This window comes from Papilio xuthus, unplaced genomic scaffold, assembly GCF_000836235.2.
Source record: "Papilio xuthus unplaced genomic scaffold, Pxut_1.1 DF825783.1, whole genome shotgun sequence".
NCBI classification, from domain to species: Eukaryota; Metazoa; Arthropoda; class Insecta; order Lepidoptera; family Papilionidae; genus Papilio; species Papilio xuthus.
This window is the reverse complement of record NW_013532866.1, coordinates 1,635,608-1,651,719: the sequence shown is the minus strand read 5'-3', so window position 1 is coordinate 1,651,719 and position 16,112 is coordinate 1,635,608. Positions and strand designations below refer to the sequence as shown.

General features: G+C 32.1%; 2 protein-coding genes across 2 annotated transcripts; one reads left to right on the top strand and one right to left on the bottom strand.

Annotated features, from left to right (window-relative positions):
* Window positions 1-2,488: 2,488 nt before the first annotated feature.
* On the top strand, window positions 2,489-6,841 carry LOC106125827 (BUD13 homolog). Its single transcript, XM_013323217.1, has 6 exons — window positions 2,489-2,674; window positions 3,058-3,241; window positions 3,686-4,622; window positions 5,644-5,737; window positions 5,925-6,109; window positions 6,608-6,841. The coding sequence occupies exons 1-6, from the start codon at window positions 2,574-2,576 to the stop codon at window positions 6,778-6,780; spliced, it is 1,674 nt and encodes a 557-aa protein (XP_013178671.1). The 5' UTR covers window positions 2,489-2,573; the 3' UTR covers window positions 6,781-6,841.
* Window positions 6,842-9,234: 2,393 nt separating this feature from the next.
* Window positions 9,235-15,642, bottom strand: LOC106125654 (protein FAM98A). The gene is made up of 9 exons (XM_013322934.1): window positions 15,509-15,642; window positions 14,073-14,305; window positions 13,454-13,593; window positions 12,532-12,667; window positions 11,811-11,965; window positions 11,070-11,270; window positions 10,001-10,084; window positions 9,354-9,558; window positions 9,235-9,254 (listed from the first exon to the last, which is right to left on the bottom strand). Exons 1-9 carry the CDS (start codon window positions 15,544-15,546, stop codon window positions 9,235-9,237), a joined length of 1,212 nt encoding a protein of 403 aa, XP_013178388.1. The 5' UTR covers window positions 15,547-15,642.
* Between the last annotated feature and the right edge of the window lie 470 nt (window positions 15,643-16,112).

Here is a 16,112-nt window from a genome sequence, read left to right as displayed (position 1 = left end):
ACCACATTTATCATGGAAATCTTTTTATTTTAGGAAGGTTATCATTACAATGGCGATAAGGTAATCAGATCTTAGTTTTGTTTTTCTTTTTATAACTTTACTTTAATCCGTAAAAACAATAACTGTGGGTTTTCGAGTCCAAAATCCCCGTTTACAACATATTGTTATCTCTGTTTTATTAAAGATGAAAGACAGGGATGACGATATGTTTTATATAGAGATGTTGTCAAGAAGTTTGTAATGTATTTTATTTTTTGCGTATTTTTAGCATCCTTACCATTATTATAATGATAGGGTATGTATCATGTTATTTATAAAAATACATGTAAATTAGTCCTTTATAAATAATGTATATATATACAGCATGTCCCAAAATTCAACGATAAAACCGAAATGGTGTATATCCAGATCGATAACTTCACGGGGAAAAATATTTAAAAAATCCATCTCTTTTTGTTTAAAAGTTATATTAACTTTTGTAATTTGATACCATCCACCATATGATTAGACACTGTGGCTACAAATAAGAAGATCTTCCTGCAGTTTTTTTTTTTGTATTAGCTACCTAACTAACATAGCTATTAATTGAAGTTAAAAATTAAACCAAAATATTAGTAATTTACTGTTTTCTTATAATTTTAGAACATTTTAACTTTTGACCACATGCGACTTTGTAAAAAACCTCCATCACCCTTTTACTGTTGAATATTTGGACACGCTGTATAAATCTAATTATATTTTTTTATAGTACGACCATCCCTACTTGAACCAATATAAACCGGTTAGTAAATCATTTTAAATCCATTATTTTTATGTTAGTGGTATTCTTTATTTAGTTTTGAGACAAATACACTGTAACCGTGATATAGTCACACAATTTGATCAGCTTATTTGACCTTCTAGTTAGATAAAACAATAATTTCAGTTAAAAACGTCGAGTGTTTTTTTTAATTATTCTCGTTTTGCCTCTAGGATTATCCTGGCTACGGGCACCCAAATAACTACGTAAGTTTTAGTTAATAGATAGATGATAGTCTATGGAAACGTATTTTAATTTTAGTAGCGAAATAAATAGTAAAAAATAAATTTTATAATAGCTGTCGCCCCTGACTCCGTTCGCGCGGAATTATAAAATCTTAATTAGTAGGTTTGTTCTTCCAGACTATGTTCTACATCTATGCCAAATTTCAGCCAAATCCATTTAGCCGTTCTGGAAATAACTTCCAACACACATCCATCCAAATATTAGCATTTATATTAGTAAGATACTATGAACAGCACCGAATTAATTTATTTCATGTGTAATCCAAACTGAAGCACATTATGACGTCACAAAGTACTTTTACATGTTCTATTAATGCACGACATTTGCTCGCAATGTTCTGCAAAGTTACATTAATATGTTTTACTCTATAAGATATATTTGTTCCGGAGAAACTCAAAAACTACTCGATAGACTAAAAATTCTTTAACCAATATAATGAATGATACTATGTCTTCAAAAATCCTGTTATTTTCAGGTATATGGCTACTTGGTAACTAAATTTTAAATATATTTTACATAATTTTAAAGACCTAAATTATCAGCAATAAAAATATTTCTTATTTCTACCGTGGGTAAATTAAGGGAACCGTATCTGGCAATACAAAGTCACATTAAATTAGCCAAATTTTCTTTTCTTCTTTATCATTATTTTCGTTTAATTACAGAGAGACAGACCAGATGATGATGACGATGATGATAACAATAATAACAACAATAACAATTAAGAAGTAACGAATATTACCAAAAAAAAACAAAATTGGCGCGAAATTGGACACGGATTTTTTTAATTAGATAATTTAGCAAATATACAGTTGCAGCAATATTTTGTGTGTTTTTCACCTAAGAAGTTTTTTTACGTATAGAATATAACAAAATATTGATAGGTACATTTTCATCACTTATATCACCAGAACCCAAAACTTAGAAGCAAAGTTCAACTTAATCGTTTAAAATATCTGATATCACCAAGTTGCCCTTTTCCCTACAGAGGGTCAGCATAGTTTGTACCACTTATCCATACATCTCTATCGACCGTCATATCTGAATTGGGGGGTGCCCTTCTCATGCATATCCTCTGCCACAAAATCCATCGAGATTGAGTATGCTGATTTTCTTGTCAAATAAATTAAAAAAATAACATGTAACACTGATTTTCAAGTAAACTTAAGTAGCTCCAGCAATAAGAGTGGTATTAAATTTATATTCAGAGTTAAATTCACATCAATAAAAAAAATTATTCTGTAAATTAAACTTTGAACCGCTAGATGTAAATATTTAATTCAATGACAATATTCAAGAAATATACATTTTAATACACTTTATTTATTTCATAGTAAAACAGTAATTAATGCAGTAACCAGGCTGGCAACCCTGCTGATCCATTTAATATACTCTTTGGTCCAAACCAAGTGACAGTGACAAATGACATAAAATAAAAATGCCTTTTACAAAAAAGTTTGACTTCATATGGTTCATATAATTATATTTTTGAATTTATAAACTTTTTAAAATAAAACCTTAATTTAAAATGTCTTCAACGATAGACCAGAAGGCATACTTACAAAAGTATTTAACTGGAACAACTGCTATCAAAAAAAAGAAGAAGAAAAAAGTCGTGAAAGGACAAGGGTAAGTTTTATAAATGTTTTTATATTGTACTTGCCGTCGCCCGTGACTCCATCCCCGCGGATTTTAAAACAAACTTGATAAGTGGACTTTGTGTTCCTTCAGGCTATGTTTTACATCTATGCCAGATTTCACCAAAATCCGTTGAGCTGTTCCGAAGATACGTCCAAACAAATATCCATCCATCTAAACATTCGTAGTAATAATATTAGTAAGATACATGTTTGATGTGGTTAGATTCGAGAAATAATGCAATTGAACATATAAATTTCAATAATATAAAATCCACAATAAATATGGTATTTTCACTTTTAACAGATCTAAATTTACACTTTTATGCCTCAATTATTAGCTTAATTTATATAATTTTGTACCATATATTTCAGATTCAAGATAATAGACGATGACATAGATTTGACCAAATTACGAGCACTAGAAGGTGATGAACTGGATATTCTGGATGATGGAGAAGATGCGCCGCAAATTGCTGGCATCATTGATGAGAGGCCAGAAGAAATTAAAAAGATGGAACAATTTAAAACTACCTCAAAATGGCGAGTTATCAATCAGGTATGTTGTTTCTTTACAATCAAAACATGAGATATAGAACTACATAATTACATCAAGTGACAAAGTCTTATAAATTGATAATTACTAGGTGGCATTCGCACAAAACATCACATTACACTTGAACCAAGAGTTGCCGATTGTGCATGATGAGGTAGCAGCCGAATCATGCATCAGACTATGTTCTAGATATATTTCCAATTTCATTGGGATCCATTACATTCAAACAAGCATCCATCCATCCAAACATAAGCATTAATAATGTTGGTAAGATTAAAATAAATTGCTGCTTTAGTTTTTTCTTAATTGTGATAAGCACTTCATAGTCCCCCAATAAACTATGCACACTTTTATTATTATCAAAATCAATCTTTTTAATCTTTGTTTTTTTATCTTGTGTTTATAAAGTAAAGGGAATGATTCCAATACTCTTTCATTTATTTTAAGGATGATGGATTCAACAGTAAATTGCAAATTGAAGAAATCAAAAAAGATGTCAAAGAAATTGAAAAAGAAAATGAGTTAATATTCGGTAAAATGTACAGCGATTCCGAGGATGAAAAGAAAACTGACTCTGACCTTTCACCACCACGAAAAGGTGCCAAAGAAATTGAAAAGAATTCAAAAAGACGGAATAGTGACAGTGATTTTAGTCCACCAAGAAAAAGAAATACAGAAACACCACCAAAGAGAACAAAATCGAATGATAAAAATTACGATTCAGATTTTTCACCTCCAAGGCGAAAAGAAAGTCAAATATCAAGGGAGAAATCTAGAAAACAAAGTCGATGGGAGAAAATAGATGATACTAACAATAGGAATAGATCTCCGAGAACTGAAAAAATGGATAAAAAACAAAAATCTGACAAACAATCAAAACAAAATAAGCACTCAAAAAGATCTAGCAGTTCTGATTTATCACCACCGAGAAAATCTCAAAAAACTAGAAATGGTACTGACAAATCACCTCGGAAATCCAGAAGAGATTCACCAAATAAAATCAGAAATTGTAGTCCAGATTCCGATCTATCTCCACCTAGAAAAAGAAGAGAATCAAGAGAGAGATATGATAAAAAATATACAGAGAGATATGAATCTTCCAAAGATAGTTATCAAAAAGATAAACGGAAAAGGAAACATGACAGTGACTCTGACATGTCTCCTCCGAGAAGAGATAGAGAAAAGACTTATAAGAGAAATAATGACAGTCCTCCTCCATCTAATAAAAAAATGGCAAGAACTTTAGAAGGAAAACAAGCGGGACTTCAAGATGCTATACAACTAAGGCAAGAGAGTGAGATGTTTAGGAAGAAAGAAGAGGAAGCATTCAGTAAAATGACCGATGATGTTTCTGGAAGAAATGCCAAAGCAGTTTCAAGGAAAGGTAAGTGATAGATAAATCAACATCTCTTGCACAAATGGGTCAGCTGGCCCGGTGCAATACCACAACCTTACAGAAGATATGCCTCAAGTGAGTCATTCCATGTTGTCTGATGAGTGTGAGTCCCGGAGGATTAAATTTAGTCCTCTTTCCCTTCCCACCCATTTCTAATAAGGAAAGGATGTGTGTCAAAGTGGATTTGACAGAGAAGTGGATGCATTAGAAGGGGAAATATTATCTTTCTGTGCATCCCCACACCTTCAATTAATAGTAGGCAACTCATCTGCATTTGTTGATATCTATGGACAGTGGTTGCTTTGTTATATTGATGAAGTGAGGTGGCCCCTGGCTTGTCATCTTCTTATATATAAAATTCTCGTGTCACAATTTTCGTTCCCATACTCCTCCGAAACTGCTTGACCGATTCTCATGAAATTTTGTGAGCATATTGAGTACCTCTGAGAATCGGTCAACTTATATTTTTAATCCCGCGCGGACGAAGTCGCTGGCGACAGCTAATCTTTATATATATATAATTCTTCTGTGAGTGTGCATGTCACTGAACTTCTCTCAAACGTCTGGACCGATTTTGATGAAATTTTTTGTGTGTGTTCAAGGGGATCTGGGAATGGTTTAGATTCACAATTTTGTCCGCTGGACAATGTTTTTTTAATTAATTTTTAATTTATTAGTAGTTGTTGATTTTGGAATGTTTTACATTGGATCCGACAGACGGCGCTACCATCGCAGTGTCAAATTGTCAGACAACGTCTGTCGGGTCCGCTAGTATGATATAAAAATCTCAAAATGGCGACTATGGCTAAGTTTTGATGAGAAAGAACTACATTAAATTACTCTGAATGTAGTCAAAATTACTTATTATTTATTAAGAAAATCTTAAGTGTAGATTTCTCTTCTTAATTCTACACTTAGGAATGTTTAAAGTTGTGTAGTATTGAGTATATAATAAAACATTATTGACTTGATTTATGTACAAAGCTTTGTTTTCATTTTTTTTCCTTAGGTAAAAGGGAGACATCAGAAGACAGACAGAAACAGAAAGAAAAAGCCGAGAGACAAAAAGAGTTGGATGAAAAATATAAAAGATGGAATAAAGGGTAAGATTAAAATTTAATATGTTATTAAAACTTTTTTTTAAATTTCAATGGGTTTTTAGTACACATAAATTACTTTTTAAAATGTATTTCAATTGCCTAAAAAAAATCAATTTTCTACAAATGCATTTTTCTGTTAAAGTTGTATTAGAATTTTATTTCATTGTAATTTTTTTTTTTATCTTTCCAGAATAAAACAAGTAGAAGCCCAAGAGGCTAAGATACAAGAATATATGCACGAAGCATCAAAACCTTTAGCAAGACATAGAGATGACAGAGATCTGGAAGATACACTAAAAGGAGTTGAAAGAGATGGAGATCCGATGCTGAGGTATATCAAAGAGAAGAAAGTAGAGAGAGGAGAGTTGCCACCTGGTATGTATCACATTAGTAACTGTCGCCCATGACTCCGTCTGCAAGGAATTAAAAAAAAACTTAGTAGCCTATGTGTTCTTCCAGATGTCCTACATCTATGCCAAATTTCAGCGAGATCCGTTCAGCCGTTCAGGAGATACTTTCTAACATCCATCCATACAAATATTCACATTTATAATATTAGTAACTTCTATATAGATTATACATTTTTACATAGGAATTATAATTTTTCAAAATATATTCGGAAATTTTTTACAATAAGATAAATTTTTATCGGTGACCTTGATTTATTAGTTTGACAATGAAAAAAAAAATTCCATGTAAATATTCTACCAATTGGCTGATTTTAAATATTACTAAAATAAATAAGAATGTTTAGATGGATGGATGTTTGAAGGTATCTCCGGAAAGGCTGAACGGATCATGATGAAATTTGGCACACATATAGAACATAGCCTGGAATCATTTATAATACTATATTTGTTGTCTTTTTTACAGAGAAACCTAAATACAAGGGCAATTTTCCACCGAATAGATTTAACATAAGACCCGGCTATCGTTGGGACGGTGTTGACAGATCAAATGGTTATGAAAAGAAATACTTTGACCAACAAAGCAAGAGGAAAGCTCAACAAGAAGAAGCATATAAATGGAGTACAGAAGATTTGTAAATATATACATAAAGTATTTTTTATTAAATCAATAATTTGGTAAAAAAAAATTTAACAATTTTTTACCTAGATATTTTGTAATTTTTTTTATAAACTTAAAATAAAGATAGGCGGTATATAGCATATTAAAAAAACTAAATAAATAATCTATGTATTCTTCCATACTATGTTCTACAACTGTACCAAATTACATAAAGATCCGTTGAGCAGTTCCCGAGATACCTTCAAACATACATCCATCTAAACTTTCGAATTTATAATATAAGTAAGTTATTACTTATTTAAAAAAAAACAAATAACAGATTTAAATAACTCATATATTATTTTAAAACACACAGATTCATGAAAATCGCCAGAATTAAAGTTAGTGTAAAATCAAAACTCCATAAGCGAGAAAAACATCCGTATCTCTTGGACTGTCGCTTATCCAGGATTGACTATATTAATATATATTTTACTACAACAAAAATAAAAGCAAATATACAACATATCAGTCATAATAAGATTCTCTTTACATATTATTTGATATTTTTTATACCAATAAAAAAATCATGTAGTAATTACTCTATCTAACAAATAAATAAATGCGTTTTTTTTTGCATTTCTTAACAATTTTAATTTAATATATAATTATTAAAATGTTACATATTTTTAATATTAATAAAAGCTTATTACTATTTAAGTATTACAAGTTAATATGCTTATTTGTTTTTAATAATAAACTTGGCTACAAAACACTTAAATCTTTAACGAAAAAAAGTTAAGTCTGGTTTAAATTTTCATTATTTTTCCTTTTAGATTAATGATAAAAATACATTACAATATAGATAATTTAAATAGATCTTATAATCATCATCAGCTCACTGTAAGTCCCCACCGAGGGGCTCGGAGCCTGCCCTGAGTTAGGGGTGATTAAGCCATAGTCAACCACGCTGGCCAAGTGCGGGTTGGTTGACTTCACACAAATCTTTGAATTTCTTCTCAGATATGTGCAGGTTGCATCACGATGTTTTCCTTCACCGTAAGAACGTCGGATAAATGTACATATGTAAATAGGAAATACAAAAACACATTGGTACATGGCGGGATCCCAAGACCTGTAAATTGCAAGTCAAGTGACCCCTGAGCCACCGACGATCTTATAGTAATTTTTCAAAATAACTGGAACAGTTGTTAAATTAAAAACAATTTTGTAGTACTTTTTCTACTAAAAGTAGTAGAACCACTAAAGTTTACAGTTAGCTCTAAAAAGCTGTTTTAGAGAGTTTTGACTACATACATTAATATTATTACTCTATTATTCCAAATAAACGTCTCAATTTTATTAATAACAACACATTTTATACTAAATTTCATACATTTTAAAATAAAAACTACTTTTGTTTAAAAAAAACCTTTTCTCACATTTAAGCTCTATTATAATTATCAATTTTATTTAACTTTATGCCAAAAATTCCCACAAAATATGATGAAATAACTTCAAGGCGTTTATTTGGAACGTGATATAAATTAGTATAATTACTAAAATTAGTAAGATTACTAATTACGTCGTCCCCTATATCCTCCACGGCCCCTACGATCATCTTCATACCGTCCCTGAGAGTAACCCTGCCCTTGGTTTGGTTGAGGATGGTATGTTCTGTAACCTGGAATTATTAAAAATTAACCTTTAACAAAGACAAGTTGACGCAATTAGAAAACAAGAACTTAATTAGTAGCCTATGTGTCCTTCCGGAGTATGTCCTACATCAATGATAAATTTCAGTGACATCCATTCAATCGTTCCGGAGATGCTTTCTAACAAACATCCATCTAAACATTCGCATTTATAATATTATTAAGATAATGAGAAATGACCGTATTTTTTAAATATTAATTCAATCTTACTAATATTATAAATGCGAATATTTAGAAGGATGTTTGTTAGAAAGTATCTCCGGAACAGCTCAATGGACCTCGGAGAAATTTGTCATAGATGTAGAAAATAATCTGGAAGAACACATAGGCTACATATCTAGTTAATTCCGCGTGCAATAGCGGGAGACAGCTAGTAAATATATACACATACCTGGTGTAGTATAACCTTGGTTATAAGTTCCAGCGCTGTCATAACCTTGATTGTAACCTTGGTTTTGGTTATAACCATGATTCTGTTGAAAATTCTGACCATAACCGCCCGGCGGCACTTCAAACGTTTGGTAATTACGGTGATTCGGGTTTTGGTTGTAATTTTGATTAAGAGACCTGAAATTAAAAAATATATATATAAAGATTAAATTTAAAAAAAAAATCTTATAAACTAGCTGTCGCCCGCAAGTCCGTCCTCGTTTAAAAAACTTAATCTATGTGTTCTTCCAGACTACATTCTCTATCTATGACAAATTTCAGCAAGATATATGCAGCTATTGTGCAGATACCTTCAAACAAATATCCATCCATCCAAACATTCGTTTTTTAAGCAAGATTTACATCAACTAAATAGTTAATCATCATCAGCTCACTATACTTTCCCTCTGAGTGGCTCGGAGCCTACCCTAAGTTAAGGGTAACTAGGCCATAGTCAACCACGCTGACCAAGTGCGGGTTGACTTCACACATATCTTTGAATTTCTTCTCAGAATTTTTAATAGCTATAAATAATTGTGTAAGTTGACTAACTGACCTATTTTGATCCTGCTGTCCCTGATTGTAGCCGCCTTGTACCCTGCCGCCCCCTCCCCTGCCGCGTCCCCCTCCACTGCCATCACGTCCACCTCTCTGACCACCACCACGACCACCCTGCAATACGTAAAAAAATACTTAGTTGTACTATAACTCTCTGATAGTAAATGAACTTTTGTATTCGGTGCAATAGGAGTTTACTTATTACATACAAAAATACAAATATTTCTTTTTTATATTATAATATAGATAGTTGAGTTAATCATAAAGGGACATGGAATAATACTAATATTATAAATTTGAATGTTTAGATTGATAGATGGATGAATGGATATTTGTTTGAAGATTTCTCCAGAACGGCTGCATGGATCTCGATGAAATTTGGTATACATATAGAACATAGTCTGGAAGAACACATAGCCTACTAATTAAGTTTTTTTTTATTTCCACGTCGACGGAGTAGCAGGCGATTGCTAGTTATATATAATATTGGTAAGAGAAATGTGACAATCATATATATATTATAAGAAGAGATTTAATAGTAAAATCAGTTTATTACCTGAGGCGCAGATCTCTGTTGCCAAGATGGCATCTCCGGAGGTGGGGGCTGTTGCTCATTGGGACGACCACCTCGGTCAGGTACCTGGAAATCAAAATATATATATATATGTGTACAACATATTTCATAGAAAGATATATATAATGTGTAAACTGATGACATTATATACCTCGACATAGTTTAACAATTATGATTTAACTTCAACTAACAAATTATATGAATGATAACAATAAAGAACAATTGTTTTTTTTATATCATAAGATGGCAAACAATTGCATATGCGTTGCCTACCTTTAATCGACGGAGGAGAGGATGCACAGAAAGTAAACATTTTCCACTTCCATGCATCCTCTCACCCGGAAAGTCCATTTCCTCTTCCCATCCCTTCCTTATGAGAAAAAGGGTGGGAAGGGAAAGAGGACTAAATTAGGCCTCCGGGACGCACACTCATCAGACTGTACGCGGAATTGCTTCCACTTGAGGCCTGTCTTCTGTGTGGTCGTGGTATTTCACCAGGCGAGCCGGGACAATTAAACTTTTGATGATGTGACTTTTAACTTCTATTTATGTGAAATAAGGTGCTTCTGATTCTGCAGCTTTTTACGGTGATGGAAAACATCGTGATGCTGCACATATATTTGAAAAAATTCAAAGATATGTGTGAAGTCAACCGCACTGCCAGCGTGGTTGACTATGACCTAGTCACTAACTTAGGATAGGCTCCGAGCTCCTCAGTGGGGACGGATCTGATGATGCAACAAATTTGAGCAATTATTTTTTTTTGACTTCAACATACTAGAGCAGTGGTTCCCAAACTTATTTTGTCTACTGCCCACTCTAAGGAAAATCTTTTTTTTTAGCGCCCCCATATTTCTATATATTTAAAAACCACTATAACTTTAAATTAAATTAATTAATTATTGTGACCTATATATGTATATTAACGGAGAATTCTAAACGAAACTTTTAGTATAACCCACAACTTGAGACCTGCAGCGCCCACAAGGGGGCGTTATCGCCCACTTTGGGAAAGACTGGTCTAGAGGAATAATTTTTAACTTCAACTAACCTGACCAATGATGACTTTGTTGACTTCAGACTGTGTATTCTTCCTTACATTAGCGCTGGAAGTTTTATCAACATGTAATAATGATGTTCTCGCAGCAAGAAAATCACAAAGTTTCACCTCCGGTTTAACTTTCATCTGCTCACGTTTTGGTCTATATATTGCTTGCATTTGATCCTTTTTACCTTTGAGACGATCTGACCACTAAAATAATAAGTTAATTATTATTCAATAGCCATGGTTTGTTTGTGTAGAATCTAATAGAGATGACAAAGACATTTGGCAAGCGGGAGGTATAAAAATAAAATACAAAAACTCGTAGACAAAGTTCAAGGCAACTCTGAAATTCCTACATGATTTTTATTAGTACTCTAGCACGTGTCTGCAACTTAGCAAGGAATTAAAATAAAAATAATCTAAGTTACTCTTGCCCACATAAGCTACCTTCTAGTAAAAGTCCTAATAAAATCGGTACATGTATTTCAGAGATTACCCGGAACAAACATGGACAGACAGACAAAAATTACATACACACATTCATTTTTCAAATTGTATAGATATAAGTAATATATATAGATATTGTTGTCTTTGATTTTCCATAGATATTTTTAGTTTTTTAGTTATTAGAACTGACATCTACAGAATCTTCATTTGTACTGTTTTTTGCACATATTCTTCAAACTAAAAAGTGTTTTTTATATTTTTTTTATGCTAGTGTTTGTAAGTAAGTCAATGTAAGCATACCTCAAAACTTTGTATAGTACATTCCAGCCTAGATATTAAAGTTTCCCGTCTCAATCTATATTCATCATACATCTCGGTGAAAATATTATCCAACTCTTTCCAATCTTTCTCAGTCAACGCTTTGTTATACAATGGCTTCCCGACTAACTGCTGACCTGAAAAAGGATATACAATAAAAATCGGATATAAAAGCAACAATGGGATGACAATATTCAGTCTTAATAAGAGTATATAATATTTTTTAATATTAAATGGGTTGATGTCATATAAAACAGTTGGAACTGGATAAACAAGAGCCCAAGCGACAACAATATCTTTCTTGCGTATTGTGGTCCATCAGAGACAATGACTTAGTTTTCTCGCTTACCCAGGTTTCCTTAAAAAAGTTCCTATTAGTAGTTTATTCCAGGAATATTTTTGAATATTAGACAATTTGAAAAGATTCAATATTTAGTTGTTAAAATCAGACAAAATGTTAAGATAACCAAAAGTTACAATACTAAACACTAAACCATTTTATGAGTTACTAGCTGTCGCCCGCAACTGCGTCCAGGTGGTTAAAAAAAAACTAAAAAAGTAGCCTGTGTTCTTCCAGGATATGTTCTACATCTATGTCAAATTTCACAGAGATCCATTAAGCCGTTCGGGAAATACCTTTAAACAAACATCCATCCATCTAAACATTTGCATATATATTTATATAACATGTAAAAAATCCTACCTTCTTTTTGAATAGTTTCCTTTAATTTTGCTTCCAGTTTAGAGAACAGCACCTCTGGTGTAATATTGGGTGGAGGTTTGTTAAATTTCAAAGCAATTAATATTTCTTTCAATGCTTTAGCGGTCGGAGATTCTTGCTGGAAAACATTACTACATAAGTAAAACGAGTGAGTTTCAACAAACAAGAGACAAAATCTGTGCATAAAACATATTACTATTGCCCACACTACTTTGATAAAGTTCAAGCGTTGGTTTATTCTTAAACCTGGCTGTCGCCTGCGACTCTGTCTGCACAGAATTAAAAATAAACTTAATAAGTAACCTATGTGTTCTCCCAGGCTATGTTCTATATCTGTGTCAAATTTTAGTGATATCAATGTAGCCGCTCTGCAGATACCTTGTAACAAACATCCATCCATTCACATTTATAATATTAGCAAAATCTTTTCTACAGATCTAATAAGAATTGGAAAGTTAAACAAGCATTTGCTCGTGACTTCTTTTGCGCGGAATTTTAAAATCTCGTTATAAATATATCCCATATATTACTAGGGTAGGGGGATTGTAAAGCTCTCCAACTTTGAAAGAATTTTTCAAATTGCTTAAGTAGTTTTGGAGCCTATTCAAAGCGATTAATGAAGTTCTCTTTATAATATTAGTGTAGATAAGTGGTTCCCAAATTTATTTTGTCTACTGTCCACTTTGAGAATAAATATTTTTTTAGCGCCCCCATATTTTCACATATTTAAAAACCACTATAACTTCAAATTAAATTAATGAATTATTGTGACCTATATATGTATATTAACGGAGAATTCTAAAGGAAACTTTTACTATAACCCGCAACTTGAGACCTGCAGCGCCCACAAGGGGGCGTTATCGTCCACTTTGGGAAAGACTGTAGATAATAAATTTACATTTACCATAACAATATCCATATTTGGTGGTTGGTTTTCATTTGGACAATCAACACTGACCATCCTAGCAGCCATTATCTCCGATATCAAATAGTCAAGTAACGTCACTCTTGTTTCTTTTGTCTGTAATCTAGATGACATATGTCCTGAAAAAGACAATAAAATTTTTAACAATTTTTTTTTGTATATAAAGCAAGAATTCAAGTGAATGAAACATTTTTCTCGCTTGTAGGAGTTTGTCATTTAGGACAACACAATGCCTAACTTATAGAGGTTTCGCGCTTATTCTGGTTTGACTATATCTGTTTTCTAAAAGCGAAGCCCTATTTATCTAAATTTAGCGGGTGGATTAAAATATATTATCTGTCATTAATTAATGGCAACCATTTTAGATTTACAATACCAATCAATATTAAATTGTATCATTAGCAATAAAGGTAACAAACCACTTCAAAGTATCATATTAAATTGTAAACAGGGAAGAATAACAATTTCAACCAAAACTTTAATAAATGTACAATAGAATAAGCTTAAAAAAACCGTTAAAAATAGTATAAATTATGAGGTAAGGCTTGTTTATAACATTTCAATATTCATTCATTTGGAATAATGCATACTAACTCACCTGAAATCAATCCTCTGTATGGACAACCTAACTCTTTGAGAAAGGAACTCAATTCCAACATAAAAGAGCTTGTTTCCTCCAAACTATTAATCGTATTAACTGATTCTTCTACTTTACATAATGTTTTCAGTTCTCCAGCCAATTCGCATACGAGTTTAATAAAGTCCAAAGACTTGAGTCCATCGTCAATAGCTTTTGAGAATGCATCAGGATCAGATAATGGGCCGTCATATCTAAAACAAAAGAGAAATAGAACAGTGGTAGAGAACGTTTTAACATCTTCGCACGAATTGGCCCGGCTCGCCCGGTGAAATACCACGACCACACAGAAGACAGGCGTGAAGTGGAAGCAATTCCGCGTTTCGTCTCATGAGTGTGCGTTCCAGAGGCCTAATTTAGTCCTCTTTCCCTTCCTACTTTTTTTTTATAAGGAAATGGAACTGGACTTTCCGGATGAGAGGATGCATGGGAAGGGAAAATATTTTCTTTGCGTGCAACCTCTCCTCCGTCGATTAAAGGTAGGCAACGTATATGCAATTGCGTATGTCTATGGGCAGCGGTCACTTCGCTATTTCAGCAATTTCAGGTGGCCTTTAATGATTTATGATAATTTACTGCTTATTTTGAAAAAGATGCTCATATAGGGGATGTTCTATTACTCTATTAAGTTGCATAACTTATTAATTAATGTCATATTTATTGTAATTGGAATTAAAATAACTTCATTGATTCATCACCATAAGGTTTAATCTATTTTTGGAATCTTTGGTATATGATTTTTTTTTTAAGAAATCGGGGCAAACGAGTAATTGGAACATCATGGTGATCAACATAAGTTGAGATCCACAACACCTGAGGAACTGCAGATGTGTTGCTGACTTTGAAGGTTTTTCATCAAAAGACCTGAGTTTATTTCTTAAATTTAAGAATGAACACAAATCTGACGTAGCAAACAGAATTGCACAATATTTATATGATTTCACAATCTCTTGAAAATAATGTTGGCTTATATAACTATATAACTCATATTAAAGCAATCAAGTTTAAAAACTCCTTTCGTAAATAAAAATAAGTGAGTCATATTTTCTTCCAATCTTCAATCTCTTAAACAATATCACGTTAAATTCGCAGAGCGTAATATATAGTATATATTTTTTCCTAAAATTATAAATAAAATGAAGAAGTTTTAGATACGTTGATCACACCTTAATTTAATTGTAGACGTCTAGAGTAAAAAATGTACGAATTCGAAAATTTCATTGTTATGGAATTTACGAGAAGTTTCCAGCTTCATAAGACACAAAACAACGTATCAACCTTCTATAAATCATTTAAAAGATTGTACGATTCTTGTTTCATCTACATCGAAATTTTTCTCGAACCATATTGAATTTTTTCTCATTGATGTGCTTGAATAGAATTAAGATTAAACTTACCCTAAGTCGCCAAGTGAGTCAAATATGTCGTTTTCCATTTTTATATTATAAACTCAGTTAATAGTTTTTTTCCAAACGCTTAGAAATAGAAAATAACCAACACACCAGACACCGGTTGGAAAAAATTAGAGTTGTCAATGTCAAATCTGGCATAAGACAAATCAATAAACCATAAACTACAAATATAGATTATGAAACACGAAGATCGAAATTTTGTGCAATAAGAAATCTTTTCAATACATTTTTAATAATACTTATCTGTATATGACATATTTTTAAAAATCTTAGTTATTGGGTAAGCAGACCACTTCTTTAGATTTTAGTTAGTTTAATTTTGGAATTCAGAACCATCTTTACTTATCCAAGCATCCTGATGACAATGGAATTTATATAAAAAAAATTTAGCAGACTGCATTTTAGTTTTCTAGCTTGCTTTTAATAACAATAAATCTTTTATTCAGACACATGGTCCATACAAAACAAAAATACAAATTTGAATTCTAGCACAAAAAAAAAACATAAAATTATTCAGGGTACATGTAGACGTGTCCACATGGCCAGTCCAATCCCACTCCATCAACAATGAGTTGCAGGTAGCTATTGG

Bases quoted from the DNA above. Each gene is read 5' to 3' on its own strand.
- LOC106125654 (XM_013322934.1), bottom strand. From the start codon at position 15,546: ATGGAAAACGACATATTTGACTCACTTGGCGACTTAGG. The intron at 14,306-15,508 runs GTAAGTTTAATC...CTTTTGTTTTAG, and splicing joins GACTCACTTGGCGACTTAGG to ATATGACGGCCCATTATCTG. The intron at 12,668-13,453 runs GTAAATGTAAAT...AATGTTTTCCAG, and splicing joins CAAATATGGATATTGTTATG to CAAGAATCTCCGACCGCTAA.
- LOC106125827 (XM_013323217.1), top strand. From the start codon at position 2,574: ATGTCTTCAACGATAGACCAGAAGGCATACTTACAAAAGTATTTAACT. The intron at 2,675-3,057 runs GTAAGTTTTATA...CATATATTTCAG, and splicing joins AAAGTCGTGAAAGGACAAGG to ATTCAAGATAATAGACGATG. The intron at 6,110-6,607 runs GTATGTATCACA...TCTTTTTTACAG, and splicing joins GAGAGGAGAGTTGCCACCTG to AGAAACCTAAATACAAGGGC.